Source organism: Chaetodon trifascialis, chromosome 9 (assembly GCF_039877785.1).
Source record: "Chaetodon trifascialis isolate fChaTrf1 chromosome 9, fChaTrf1.hap1, whole genome shotgun sequence".
Lineage (NCBI taxonomy): Eukaryota > Metazoa > Chordata > Actinopteri > Chaetodontiformes > Chaetodontidae > Chaetodon > Chaetodon trifascialis.
The window spans coordinates 15,827,573-15,842,775 of NC_092064.1; the positions used below are offsets into that span (position 1 = coordinate 15,827,573).

The 15,203-nt window shown below is 41.8% G+C and overlaps 2 protein-coding genes across 3 annotated transcripts in view; one reads left to right on the forward strand and one right to left on the reverse strand.

Moving 5' to 3' along the window:
- Positions 1-1,936: 1,936 nt before the first annotated feature.
- p2ry2.1 (purinergic receptor P2Y2, tandem duplicate 1) lies at positions 1,937-5,405 on the reverse strand. Its single transcript, XM_070970536.1, has 5 exons — positions 5,271-5,405; positions 3,435-3,785; positions 3,132-3,300; positions 2,400-2,745; positions 1,937-2,315 (listed from the first exon to the last, which is right to left on the reverse strand). Exons 2-5 carry the CDS (start codon positions 3,766-3,768, stop codon positions 2,121-2,123), a joined length of 1,044 nt encoding a protein of 347 aa, XP_070826637.1. The 5' UTR covers positions 3,769-3,785; positions 5,271-5,405; the 3' UTR covers positions 1,937-2,120.
- Positions 5,406-7,380: 1,975 nt separating this feature from the next.
- Positions 7,381-15,203, forward strand: part of LOC139336602 (F-BAR and double SH3 domains protein 2-like) — a 68,602-nt gene continuing 60,779 nt past the window's right edge. Inside the window, exons 1-2 of one of the 2 annotated variants that reach the window (XM_070970752.1) lie at positions 7,381-7,700; positions 11,663-11,760. In XM_070970752.1, the coding sequence (XP_070826853.1) occupies positions 7,680-7,700; positions 11,663-11,760 (119 nt within the window). In that variant the 5' untranslated portion in view covers positions 7,381-7,679. The remainder of the gene's footprint in view (positions 7,701-11,662; positions 11,761-15,203) is intronic. The other variant, XM_070970751.1, reaches the window with a different exon arrangement.

The following is a 15,203-nucleotide window of genomic DNA, read 5'->3' on the forward strand; positions in this document are numbered from 1 at the left end:
TTTTTTTAACAACACTGCATTGTAAGAGCCTGCAATTGTCATTTGGGTGCTGGGGTGAAAATATAGATGGGTATATATCACTTTTTGTAGAAGGGAACATGTAAATAAATGTACATATGTAAATATGGGTGGGTATAGAGAAACCAAACAGATCTGGCTTTTATAATTTTAGCTACAGTACTGTATGTATGAGGTGAAAGGCACTGCACCAGTGAGTGACATTTGGAATCCATCAGTCAACAAAAAGTGGTAAACTGTCACGCCATCAAGCATATGAGTTGAATATCTGGTTAAAATCAGCATGGCATATGGCATTTGAGTGCAGCATTTCAGTGTTTTTCCTTTCTTTTGCAGAACAAATTGTAAAGGTTTTCCATTGTAATCACAAACCTTTAAAACCTGAAGTCCTACACACACACACACACACACACACACACACACACACACATACACACACACACACACACACACAGTATTTATAGCCAGACTCCAGTTATGCAATCTCAATAACTGTAAGAAACGACTCCCACATAAACACACACACATATTTATTTTTTATTGTTTAATTAAATAAACCAACCAGTGGCTGCAGAGGATTAGTGGTTGAGATGCCTCAAAGTCATGCAGCTCAGTTGGCTTCAGTTTACATCCTCATGGGTTTTAAAGAGTGTACTATAATCATAGAGGTTTTTTAGCTACTCATTTTCATATTTTCTTATTATGTTGTTAAGAGGAACACGGAGACATGTCTGGAGGACTGGATATTTATTGGTTGCAGCAGTTACATGTTTTCATTCTTACTATCATTAGGATTATTATCACATGTGTTGGAGCTGAAGTGTTGCTGGTAGGAAGGACGGATTAAAACAACAAAAAAAAAAAATGTTCATCTCATGAAGTTTGTAGGTTGCATTTATAATATTACATTTTTCTGTATGATGTTTTTACTCTTGAAATAAAGAAGAGGTGTATTTTAAATGCGCTCTTGTTTGCTTTCGCATGCGGTACTGTTTACTGTTTTTGGCTGTTGTCTGTGAATGTGAGGTGGGGGTCTGAGCAACTGTGTGTGCAAGAGAGTTTCTGGTGAACTATAAAACTTCAAAAATGTAGTTAAAACTTAGGAGGCATCATCAGTCAGAGCCTATATTGTTTGTTAGGCAGTACAACCCCCTAGTGGTGGGCCTGTGTTCATGAGATAAAAGGTCCTCTGCTTTCAAACACCCTGCTCAGCTGCTCAGAGTCTCTAACTCACATTAAAGGATGAACTATTCTACAGCAGAAACGTCTCGCAGAATATAGTGAGACTCATTCTACAGCCAGTGTGCAAGAAGTATATCTTACTAACACAAATTACAGCATGTAGGTTAAACAAGTGCAGAATGGAGCATGAGACAACTGCTAAAAATGAAACACCGCAACCCGTTTTGTCAAAATTTATAGACGTTTATTATGATAGAATTTTTACTTCCTTCACTTTTTATGACACACACATACACAAATACTTGTCTAGGGCATTCAAAACAAGGCCTAAAAGCCAGACGAGTGTCCAAACGTGTGCCCTCTGTCAGGTGAGAGAAATGAGAGCTGAAGAAAGCCCACTTGTTCCCATACAAACATCAGACGCAGAAGTTGTCCAGTAGACTTGTTAACAAAAAACACAGCTAGTTTAGATCTGTCTGTCCATCATGCTGTAACACAACAAATTATATACAAGCAAACAAAAAAAAAGCAAAAGATCTCAAGAAATCCTTTAAAGGTCTTTAATGCCTTTGGTCACTACATGATTTAGATGTTTATTTATAACATTCAGTCATAAGAGTTTTCCACATTTGATTTTTACATCTGGTCAAATCTGAAAATGCACTTCTACTTCTACACAGTGTGCTGGACTGTAGTTTTGTAGGCAGTTACGTAGTATTTTAAAAGTTGTAAAGTGTTTCCCGGCTTGTAATTCCCCACTTGCCTCCTCATAGGGAGATCCCAACCCTCAGGAGTCCTGTGTTTGATTAACAGACAACAGGCAGACATTGAAAATTGATGGTATGGAATGTCACATCTACCAGAGAGCAGCAATAAGCGCAGGACCTTGCATTTTTACCAAGGTAGCTTGAGGTACTGGATCAGAGTTTTGTTGTCAAGCATTGGTTGATACTTGTTGGTTTCAGTGTACATGACTTGTTCTTCTTGATGAGGTTACTGCGGAGGTCTTGCCCAGCCAGGAAGTAAAGGATAGGGTCCACACAGCTGTTGGCGCTGGCGAAAGGTCGGGTCACCTTGTAGGCCACACTGGAGGCCTCCAGCAAATTACAGCTTATCTGATGAACATATCCAAATATGATAGGCTGAGATTTGAAATAATGTTTACACATTTATCATTTAAAAAGTGTGTTTGTCCTCACCTGTGCTGGATTGACCTGCCTTAGGTATCTAAAGGAGTAGTACAGACTCCTCGTGAGGTGGAATGGGAGGAAGCAGAGCATGAACACTGCCAGCACGATGATTATCATCTTCACTGACTTCTGCTTGGAACGGTGGCCTGCCAGGCCCCCCCTCTTGCCCTCAGCTCCCCCCTCAGACCCCCAGCCAGGCTCTAAAAGCTTCCGCACCATGAGGCCATAGCACACCATCACCACCATGAAGGGCACGGCAAACATGAGAACTGACACGACCGAGCTGTACACCAGGAAGTCGTCAAACAGCTCTGGGCTGGTGGTGTCGTAGCAGATCCGCTCAGTGTCCACATCCCTGGCGTGGGAGAAACAGATTTCACCTGTTTAGGTTAATTAAATGGTGCTGCTGTGTTGTTTGGCACTGAACCGCAGAGAAAGAGATAGGAGTGATGAAAGAGAGGAAATAAAATGGAAATTTGTTAGCTTGCAGCTTGGTTGTTCGGTGAAGTGTGTCCCATTAAGGCACCCTAAGATAAGGTACTTGGTAAAACTGGCACACCACAAAAATCAATAGTCCACAGTTAAACACACTTTCAATACAATGAAGAAGGATATTAAGTTAGAAAGGGAGGAATGAAGGGAGAAAGAAAGAAAGAAAGAAAGAAAGAAAGAAAGAAAGAAAGAAAGAAAGAAAGAAAGAAAGAAAGAAAGAAAGAAAGAAAGAAAGAAAATTTCAGTCACCTGGTTCTTGAGAAGTAGAGGACAGGTGCCTGGCAAAATAAAACACAGGCCCACACGGCCACAGATACCAGCCTGGCCCGACGAGCGCTGACCCAGTAGAGGGAGCGGACCGGATGGCAGATGCCAATGAACCGATGCAGACTGATACAGCACAGGAACAGAATGGAACCTGCCAGAGGGATAAACATTTAATCTGCCCCTTTTCACTTCATGTAGCATTTTGATTGCTGCCATATTTGCACTATATCATAAATCAAACTCTGTTTTGTTGTATTGTATGGGTCTCTCTGTTCAGAACAGTACCATATAAGTTGGCATAAAACAGGAAGCGAATGAGCTTGCAGAACGGTTCGCTGAAGGGCCAGTCGTTCTCATCTGCATAGTAATAGATGAGGAAGGGCAGAGTCAGGATGTAGAGAGTGTCACACATCGTCAGGTTGAACATGTAGATAGTGGAGGGCTTCCAGCGCTTTGTGCGGAACACAATCACATACAACGCTGTGGCATTGAGCGCCAGGCCGATTACAAACACCAGGGCATAGCTGACAGGCAGGAGAACATATTTAAAGTCTTCTTGAAATTCACAGTAGAAGGCACTGATATTGATTGAGTCGGTCTTGTTGTCAAAGGTGGCCATCTTGGTTGTGAGAAGGCCTGAAGAAAAGACAAGCAGAGGGAAGAGATCATTATGTATTTTAATCCAGAAGCAGTTTACCTATCTAACCATGAAGAAGTTATTATACACACATTAATAGGGCATGTGGAGACATGGGAAATGGGTATGACTGTGAGAGAGTGGCATCAACTTATATTACCTTTTAAGCCCAAGTCATTCACTTTGGCATGCCTCAGCAGCGCAGTGCAGTATAAGTCATGACATCCTCAAGCATAATTGACCAACCCATTGCACAATCAAATTTACTCCATCCAGTATATAGCTTGACTCATCCCATTTCAAAGTCGTGCATTTCAGAGAAAGTAAATCATTTTAAGGCTGACTTCCTTTAATTGCCTCTCTCTTTCTGAGTGGGTGGTTGAGTAAATGAGAGAAGAATTGTGAGGGATAGAGGGAAGAGGATACTTAACTGGTGGCACCCATTTCAAATCATAACTGATTATCATGCTATCCTAAATCCTTTTTCTTGTGGATTAAATGAACAAGTCTGTGAGCAAATATAAAAATATGTGGGTTTTATGGCTAAATTATAGGGTAGTATTGTATATGTGTGTAGCAAGGTGTACTTTTCCACCACCTGGCCCAACAGGTTTACTTAATACAACATCATAACATCTTGACACCATGTCTTAGCAGATTATTGAAATACTTATCGGCCTTACCCTTTCTGCCTCTCCTTTCTCCTCCCCCAAAAGACAAAAAAATTGTCCTTAACACTTTGAAGCTGCAGAGGAGTCTAACAAAGATTCGCACAGACTTGTGTGGTAACAACATTTTGCAAAACTTTTAGTGCAGCTGTGTTCTCATGCAGAAAAACAGCACTCATTTTGGCACTTTGCATGTCAAAGTTTTCCAAAAGCTCCTGGCGGTGAACTGAAGAGACAGAGGAATAACTTTTTAACTCAGACCAGACCTTGTTTTCAGATCGTGTTCAAACCTTTCTTCCTGCTTTACTTGCTGGCATGCATGCTGCATGTCGTGTCTCACAGTCCATTTTTCTCTTACTCTACAAATCTGTCTGTTTACCAGACAAACTCAAGTTCAAACAATGTAAATTTATGATGCCTTAAAAGCTGAAATGCAAATTTGATAGTAACAAGCCAGACTTACTTGCTTCTCAGTTGAAAGATGAGTAAACCTACACCCCTTTCTTATTTCTGCTTTCTCTGACATTATGTCCTCTGTATCAAAACCATTGCCTCTTGCTCACTCTACACCCGTTGCTCTCTCCTTTTTTTCTCTTTAAAACAGCTGCAGGTTAAATTTAACAGATAACAGACCCAAGACAGAGCGGCCCCTTTTGTAGCCCCCCAAATTCTTCTGACCTGCTGTGCACATGCCATATAAAACTGAGCACAACTTACTATTCAGCTGTAAAGTCGCCTGTGTAATTTCTCATTAAATTGTACTAAAGCCCCCTTCCCCGTGCACTAAACCCCTAAAAAGTATGAAATTACTCACACTGTATGACTGCTATCGACTTTCAAAAACTGTCCTGCATTGACCATCCCACTGTATGTAATGTATCCTCATTCTCCCGAGTAGATACAGTGTGCATCTGCATGTGTTGTTTATGACTGAATGTGTTCTGAAGATACTTGAGGGCGAAAAACCTGTGGAGGTGTGTTCCTGCCTGGCAAGCTGTAGCCTGCATACAGTGCGTCAGCAGTTAGGCCTGAGGCTGTTGGTCTGGCTGTCAGTCAAATGGACAGTGACGAGGACAAGACTTTCACCACTTAAAACTGCAGAAACTTTTCTTTTTTTTTTTCCAGATTTGTAAACTCAGAAAGACAATTAAAAAGACATGAATCCTATTGAGACATGCAATCATTGCTTTGATAAATGTAGGCCAACATAATTACCAACAATTCATTTTTCTTTGTAATCTAATCTTTTTCTTTAGCTTTTGTACAATTATTATTTCCATTTTCCCCATCAATTCAAAGACAAAAGGCCTGCGGAGGATGGGTAAATCAAAATATAAATACATAGCTACAAGCGTAACGACATTAGAAATCTGCTGCCACGCAATCAAAAATATAAATACGTTGCTCTTTGTGTCGACAGCCATAGTGACAAACAACGTGAATCTTAAAACACCAATACACAAAGAATATCTAAGATCACCCATGATTTCTCACACTTCAGGAAAGTGTGCCATGAGTTGAAGCTAATTGTTAATCTATGCTCCTTTTTGCACTTTCAGATGAAGTACCTGAGTTTTCACCATAAAATGTCTTACCTTAGTATGGCCAAAGAAAAACAGATGCTCCTAAGAGGAATCATAAACCAAAAGCATCCTGGCAGGAGCCTAACAAATACAATATGATCCAGCAATGACTGTCAGCCATTTTCTTCTCTGCCACTGGCAGAAAGTTATGTGTGTGGGTGTTAATAAATGTGTTTGTTTTCTCTGAATATGAGTGTGCGCATGTATTTGAAATGTGTGTGTCAGTTTGAATGTTATACTGAGAGGAAAGGTGCGAAAGAGCACTTAATGTCTTACCTGCTCCAGAAACTCTGTGTATTAATGATTACACAGCCCTTAACCTTAACCTTGACCATGGCACGCAGGAGGCATGCAGTAAAATACTTTTTTGGAAGACACTTTGTCTCCAGAACTTGCCACTCACATAACAATATGCTGCAGTGTGGCATCAGTGGCTCCAACAAAGTGAGCAGTATTTCTAGGCAACATTAACACTGACTGCATATCTTCCCATTAGTTACAAGTAAGTTTTAACCATGAGAGGCTTGGCCAATCACAGTTTTGACTTCACGGCTGCTGACATAGTGAGCTGGTGAGACCTAATGTAAGTATACATTTGTACTTTTAGTTTCCCCAATGTGCTTTATCATTTTATCATCTGCTGGTTAGTTTTAAACCAATCAACCACACTTCACATATAAACATGTGTTTAAGTACACAATAGCCTACTATAAACAATTTTGAAGTACATTTAATTTCATGTTTCAGTGTTTATTTTGATGTGTGTCTAAAATCGTCGATCAAATACAGATTCATTTCAGCTGGAAACAGATGAACGGTTAAATGGTTAAATATTTATTTTTTGGCATTATCATTATTAACAACCCAAGCGTCTAAAATTTGGTAAGTATGTGTTTTGTTTGTTTCATTTTCCATCTCTCTCTCTTTCCTGGAAATACTGTTTTTCCTGCTCGTCCGCGATCGATTTTTCCTTGATCGACTGCGGTTTCTTGTTGCTATGCAGGTCTGCGGGACGCAGCCTCCTGTCAGCGTCAGACGTTTCTCCTTGAGCAGGCGGGGGACAGCTCGGAAAAACCCCGACACTCAGTGGACACATGGTGCCATTTTGTACTTATCGTTCCCCTTGCCCCTTTATTTAATTTGAAACACCTCTGCGCGAGTGTTAATCGAGGTTACCGTCGACGGCAGAACAAAAAGGATGCCTCTCTCCTCCCAGTGTTTTCCATTACGGACCGGGTGCCATTTTGGTATTCGCCACTTTGGGGAGCCGTTGAGCTGAGCTACTGAAGGGGTTCCCCGTTAACATACCCCCATCCCTTCCCTCTGCTTTTTCCTCTCCGCCTGTCTGCTCTCCTGCTTCACAACACAGTACAGTGTGCACTAGTACTCTCGTAGTGGCAGCAACCAACACAAGTGTGTCCAGTCCGCTCGTAGCTTCAGTTTCTGCTCTGTATAAACCAGCCATTTATCATCAATCATGGCCGCCGGAGTACAAATTTAACTCCCGTGTTTCCTCCCTGTCGTCTGGAAGGGAGGATTTTTGTTTGAGGAAACAAAATATTAGTCCCACACTGATTTGGATTTCCTTTTGGAATTACAATACATCTCACAAGGGAAATACCATTCATGTCAATACTCCAAAATGCAGCCGCCACCGAGGAAGGTGAGTGATTTCCAGAGTCCGTTATGTTTTAGCTGGGCTGTCCAGACAATGACAGATAACAGCGTAGTAACCTTAGCGGTGGATGTTGTGTTTTACCGACCACGCAGAACGCGTCTGATGTTGTAGGCTTAAGGGAAATTAAAGGGGTGAAAAGACATTTGCTAGCCAACATTAGCAGAGTTTGCTAGCTAGGTTAGTCGGTAACCTGGTGACATTAATGCATCTGTCCAGCCGTTATAGCGTGAGCCGTCAAACGTCAGATAACGTTAGCTAGGTGGGCTAACATGAAACGTTTAATACCAAGCACCATGTTAGAAAGCCAATATTATATCGTGGTTGTTCTTTTAATACGTGCTGTGGTAGCAGTAACTTTAAAAGAAATGTACAATGGCATTTGCACATTAACTTGTGGCACGTTGCCGTTGTGGCCACAAACGCTTCAGTAATTAATACAGTCCAGACATTAATGTCAGTATAGTGTAGCACTGGTGTTATTTCGCTCATTTATATTTCGGAAAACTGTGACAACAGTCGCCCAGACAGCATGACAAAAGCGGTCGTTTCTCCACATGGTGATGCTTCTTGTCTGAAGGGAAGACCTTCAGTCTGTCCGGGGTCACATCATTTCATCAAAGCCTGAGCTGACAAAAGCTCAACACACACACACACACACACACACACACACACACACACACACACACACACACACACACACACACACACACACACACACACACACACACACACACACACAGGAGACGTGCCTGCAGAGCCATGCCTGATCTGAGGTATTGATTCTGTATGGGCTGAGAAAAGACCACGGTCCCCTGTAGCTTGGTACCCAGAGGGTGTGAGACTGTGTGTGCGTGAGGGTGTGTTGAAGTTGCTTCTTCATTGCTTTCTATGAGTTTGTGTGTTGTCCTGAAATAGATGCATGTGAACCAATTACCCTGCTGTGAACCTCTGCACAGTTTCTCTTAATTACCACATATTCCCCCAGTGCCATTTGTGCTCTGGTCTCTACACACAGACAGGTCCTGAACATGTCATATCATGTCTGTAAAACACACACACACACACACACACACACACACACACACACACACACACACACACACACACACACACACACACACACACTTGAACAGGTCCTTTTGTCATTGAGGCTGTAGAGACCTCTAGGGATGTCTTGCTCCACTGTATGTGATCCATTACAGTCATATTTATTTTCTTACATCCCATCTGCCGGCTGTCAGCATCTCTCCCATTCAATTTGCTGTGCAAATACTTCCACAAATAAAACAGAATTTTCAAGATACTGATGTGTTAACCCCTGCCAATGTGGCTGGCACACTCGGTACACTCAGCCTGCAGCACTACAGCCAGAGTTTATCACTATTTGGCTGTTGGATACTAATAATTTATCTCCTAGTGCGACATACAGCTCCTTGAGTGTTTTGTCTGTCTCTCACCACATCTGCTTACAGCCTGAGCTCGTTTGACTCTCATATATTAGTTTTATGTGGCTTAAATTAAAGATGGCAGTTAATGAGGTTGAAAAAAGACAGCATATTGCTCCACAAATACTATGAAATACTACCTGTCTCTCTGTCTTCGTATCCATCTAATTCTGTGAGAAAATCTGAGGCTTTGGTTCAACTCTGTAATAAGTCATATTTTGTGGAGTTGTATTGATTTACTATACATTTTGAGATGCTCCTCTTAGAGTTGAAAATTGAATCTAATCTGTCAAATTACTGACTTTGCCATAGTCTTTCCATACCAAATGTACCTATTTCTCAATTTTTAATAAAAGTCTGGAAGAAGAAATATATTTATCTCACATTCAATAGCATCTTGCAGGAAGTTCAACCAGTGAATCAGCTAACAGCTACTATTTTGGAGTATTATTGGAAGTGAACAATCACTAGAAGGCAAACATTATTAGACATTTGTTACTGAGACAAAGCTGATATCTTGATATAGATTTATATCTCCCAACCTCTGTTGCTGTTTTGTTACCTTCTCATACATACAAGAGGGGATGTATACAATATATGTATACACATCACAAACGCTGTAAAATACATGCATGATGTTTGGGTTACATAACAGGGACCACTTTCTTAGTGGTATAGACCTGCAGCTGAGCCCTTTTCTTTTAACATGGCCTTTAACATGCTGAATATTGTTTACTCTGCCTTATGATTGATATCTCCATATCCCATCTTCCCACTGATGCATTCACCTTCTTCAGACTGACTGTCTCTCTTTCTCAGTCTCGCCATCGTTGCTTCTCTCTGTTCTTTCTTTCTCGCTTACTCACCCGTCATGTTCATCCCCACTCTTCCTCTCATTTTGTCTCCCCATCTCTCTGGCACCCTTTGCCCTTCCCCTTTGCACCATCTCTCCAATGAGTTTCCAATGAGTGATAGAAGGTGAAATCAAGTGAAGTAATTTTGCCCCGATAATGAAATGCACCACTCCCACCTTATCTTCAAAGACACAGCACATGAAAGAAAGGAGCTCTGCTGTTTGTGTGTGTTTGTGCGAGTGCGAGTGTGTGTGTGTGTGTGTGTGTGTGTGTGTGTGTGTGTGTGTGTGTGTGTGTGTGTGTGTGTGTATGTGTGTGTGTGTGTGTGTGTGTGCGTGCCAGTATGGTGTGTTTTATGTTGTTGATTGTTTTGTCTAGAACAGTCATGAATTTGCCCTCTGTTACTCTGGTGAATAGATGATGGAATTCACCCGACAATACACAATGACCATCACAGTGACTCTATGTGTTGGCAGGAGTGTTTATGTGTGTGTGTGTGTGTGTGTGCGCGCGCGCATGTGCATATTAATGGTGAGCTCTCTGTTTTTGCACAAGGCTGTGTGACTGAGAGCAGATTATAGCCCCTGTTCTGACCACCCAGATGAATTTGTGTATGAGGGGATGCAGGTAGCATCTTTTTCTGGTACACATGGAGTCTGTCTGTTCAGAAATGCGGGTAGAGTGTCTTCAGTCACTCCTAACTCCAAAAAGCCTCCTCCAGCCTCTCCAAAAGTCTGACAAAACCCGAACACTGCTCATTATGTTGATGGATTGCGGATGGGAGTGTGTGTAAGTGCGTCCTCCTTTCAGGTGATTCTCAAGCTGAGCACAGTGACATGTGATTGGCGGGTAGATTGACTGATGGGGGTTAAAATAGGCCACAGTGACTCAGGAGAACTTGAGTTGTAACCCATTTGTACAATCTACAAGAGCTAAAAAAAAAAGAAAATGCTTCTCTGACTTTCTCTGTCTTTATCTCCATCAATTCTTTTGTGACACGAGGAGAATTCAGTGAAAGAAATCACAACAGAAGAATGATTTTTACCTGCATTAACCTTATCAGAGTCATTCTCTTTGACATGTAGACTGTAGATTCAGTAAACTTGTATGATATGTGTAATTTTGAATTGAGTATATTTGACTTTTGGGCTGTTTGTTTGATTAAAGAAGGTATTTGAGGATGTCACCTTGGATCCTCAAATCTTGGAGTCCAAAGTCATCATTTTGATAGAAAATGTATGTTAGTTATAGTCCAAATCGACAGTGTTACTGTGTTTGTGACATTGGTGTGTGACTTTTGGTGATTTCATGCAACATTTAATCTAACAAGGAGTGGGTAATATGGCCACTGAGGAAAGAAATCGTTATTAATTATCAATGTTTACATGACTTTCAGGCAGGTAGAGGCAATCGTAGCTCACTGAACTCTTTTAACACCAGGAAAAGACAATATTTTAGCTCTACTAGGACAGCCAAATCCTCAGATAATATTGCGTTTTATATCCCACTTTTGATATTGTCAGTATGGAAGAATCAATGATTTGTTGTAGACTCTGTAGGTGAGTGTGAGATAAACAGCACACATGCACAGCAGGCGGATGAATAAATGTCAAGTCCTTTACTGTCATATCTTTCTTGTTTCCTCCAGGTCAAAGTGACACAGGAGCTGAAAAACACACACACGGAGCAGATGACAAGACTGCACTTTAAACACCAGACCGAATGTGACCTGCTGGAAGACATGAGGTATGGACACATCTGTATCACTTGCATCTGCTAACAGTTCTCTTCTGCTGCCAAAGAACTGAGGAATACACTCACCAACTGCCAGATGATTTTAAATCTAGTCATCATTGCTGACTGTGATGTGCACGCAATGCACACATGGACACTGCCATGCGCAAAAAGAAAGGAGGAAACCGCTAATGAGTGAGGGAGGAGTGGCATGGCAAAGAAAAAGAGGAGGAGGAGTATTGTCATATTCCAGTTTTTTGAGAAGGACAAAGGGTTGGGAGAATGACGAAGGAATTTCCTGCTGCCCTTTTCCTTCCTCCGAGTCTCTTACTTTCTTGCCCTCTTTCTTCTTTTCCAGATTTCACTCTGTATCTCCTTCTGTCATCTTTTCCTTCTCCCTCGGTTCCATTTCTTTCCGTCTCTTTTGCTCTGACAATCTTTTTGTCTGTTTCCATATCTCTCTCTTTCATTTTGGCTCAGCTCTGTTTACTCATGACGTGTGCGAGTCTGGCAGTTTTCCCTTTTGGATTTGGCAATGGGAGGAAACCCTGGTTCCTTCACACGCTCTCATTTTCTGTGTTGACTAAGCATTGATTATTTATGACAGCAAACTCTCTAATACTCTTGCCTCTCTGCCTCCATCCCTGTCTTCCTCTCTGTTTCTCATTTTCACACTTTTCACCTCTCTTCTCCCTCTGACACCTCCATCTCGTTCCTCTCTCTTTCTCCCCCTCTCACTCTTGGGGGCAGCTCCAGCTGTTTGAGAACAGATTGCCTTGTTGCTGCTGGGTTTTGGAGAGTGAACAAGGCCTTGGTCACACTTGTGGGAGAGAGGGAGAGCCAGTTTAGCATATGCAACCACAATGTGTTAGTTCTTTCAGTCACTCAGGGATGGGGCTACATGCCACTGGGTAAAGATCTTCAAATTGGCTTTGTCATCCTCGTGGTTGAAAAGCGCTTCCTGCAGTGTTTTCTCAGTGCGTTCCACTAGCCTTTAATGTTTTGTAATTATTTCTGATGAAACATTCTTGTGGTGGTAAAATCAGGAGCAGCAGGGAGGTGCAGTGATTAGGGAGACTGCCTTTTTATCAGGAGGCCTGGACTCTAGCCCCTGCAGCAACAGGCATCTGCTTTTTTCGATGTGTCTTTGACTAAGACACACTAGTTTTTCTGTCAGTGGCGTGGTGTTCGTCAGGCTTCATTGTTGTGAAATTCACATCAGCAGCAAGATGGCTGTTCAGTACACGCTGACTTGGACCGCCGTTGCTGTTGTCAGAACCAGCAGAGCAGTACCTGAGGTGCTAAAAGGCAACAACTGGCCAAACTGTCAGCTGGCGTCACCAATGCCACTGAATTGACCGATCTGTCGTAGTTCACTTATAGCCCATTTGAGAAGTGTACCGTAAAAAATGTCTGTTTGTTCTGTGTTTTCCCATGCCCTCTGAAGCTTCATAGAGACATAGTTAAACAGGAAAGCTTTGCCTTATTGACACACCAAACTCCAGCTCTTGTAACAAATGCGTCCCTAACTGGACAGATTGTAATGTTAATAGTGCAACAGGGATTTCCAGAGGAAGCAGCAATTATTGACCTGTCCCCATCCAGGGTCAGAATGCCGAGTTTCTAACTGCAATTATGCCTGCAAACAGTCATTGAATGCTCTGCAGCAGGAAGCTAGCCAGTTGGTGAACACTGGGACAATTGTAGTCATGCTGATTGGTGTACATACTGTATATTGTCCCTGTAAAAACATAGTTTTGATGGATCTGGACTAAAACATGACTCTTGAAATTGTTTGGGTAAACTTGTAGACGTTTAAAATAGCTGGACCCCACAGGCCGAGGAAAGCGAGGCCATATGATGAAACACATACGCGGGTGGCAGACACATTTTCCTGTATAAAGCCTTCAGTTGATTTTAACTCTTAAATCCCAAAATCTGCTCTGAGGTTATTTACCCTAATTAATCCACAGGCTGGTTTTAATCAACGTACACTGTCAAACACACATGCACAAGTTGCTTGCTGCAGTACATTCAGCCTATGCCCCTACCAATGGTAAAAGGTAAAAGGAGAAGATAAAGGAACAAAGAATGAAAGAAAAAAAGAAAGAAAGAGAGACAGACAAAAAGAAAGAAAGGGCCAGTGTATTTAATCCTGTGGGACTGCATTTAAGATGGACTCGTCTTAGGAGAGAGGATAAGAGAAAGAGAGAGAGAGAGAGAGGAGAAAACGATGGGGAGTTGGTGGACTCAGGGAGTCAACTTGGTGTCCTCAATCCAGCTAAATCCCCCATACCCTTATGTCTGCCTCAGCAGCTACAAACACACACACACACACACACACACACACACACACACACACACACACACACACACACACACACACACACACACACACACACACACACTACCCAGTGCAAGTCTCATACATATTTGTATTCACCTTTTGGTCACACTGGCCTACCTTTCATACACCCACTTTCCCTTCCTTTTGCTGAATAAGAAATTCACGTTAATAATGGAGCTGTAACACATTTTCAGTAGTTGTGTTGGTTTTATCTTTAGATTTGGATGAGTAAATAAAAAAAATTGCAAAAAGGCAGTGCTGTGTTCAAAATCTGTTTTCATGAATAGCAAGATATGGTGAAGCTTATAACAATAAACCCCTCTGTGGTGATGGTATTTGTTTTGTTGTGAGAGAACTTGTGATGTCTGAGTTTCAAGGTTTGCCATAGTCTAAACTAGGGGTGGCCAAACTTTTTCCCCTGGAGGGTCAAAACTGGAACTTAATGGTGGGCCACAGGCCAAACACCTATTGTATTGTTAACATGCAAAATGGTATGTGGATCCCAAGTTCCCTTAATTAGCTGACTTCCTGCACTGTCACTCTGCCTGCTGTGCTCCGATTAGAAAAAATAATGAATAATTAGGGATCGTACAGACTGCATTTAGAGAGCATTATAACCTAAGAAAAAAAGCATAAGTGGTGATTTATATTCTAATTTTTAAAAAATTTCCATAGAAAAATCTTGCAAACCAAGTTTTGCCCCACTTTGGGCAGCATTGGTCTAGACGGAGTGCTTTAATGAAGAGTCTACAGAGAGTATCATCAGTTTTGGATGATGACAATTGTGAGAAAACAAAGTGCCAGTTTTTGTAGCTGATGCCTGAACTGGACTGGACTAGAACTGGGGCCCTGCTGTGAGTTTAGCCCCTGCGTCTGTGTTTTGTGGTGCACATTTGCATGGGATAAATGAAATTTGTGTTTCACTCAAATTTATTAACCAAATCCCAGGAATTATCTGCAGATATCATTAAAACCTAATGGGTCTCCATGCTGAGTAGCTAGATGAGCCTCCGCAGTTTGAGCCCAAAATGCTATCAAAGTCCGCATTAATGTGTTTCACTGCAGCCTCCATGATTTGGAAAGAGGACTCATTGTGGAAAAGGACCCA

What these genes read in the sequence shown, in the direction of transcription:
- p2ry2.1 (XM_070970536.1), bottom strand. Translation starts at nt 3,768, where the DNA reads ATGGCCACCTTTGACAACAAGACCGACTCAATCAATATCAGTGCCTTC. An exon ending in GTTTTATGCCAACTTATATG is followed by an intron (nt 3,301 to 3,434) that starts GTACTGTTCTGA and finishes TCCCTCTGGCAG; the next exon opens with GTTCCATTCTGTTCCTGTGC. An exon ending in CTCTACTTCTCAAGAACCAG is followed by an intron (nt 2,746 to 3,131) that starts GTGACTGAAATT and finishes CTCCCACGCCAG; the next exon opens with GGATGTGGACACTGAGCGGA.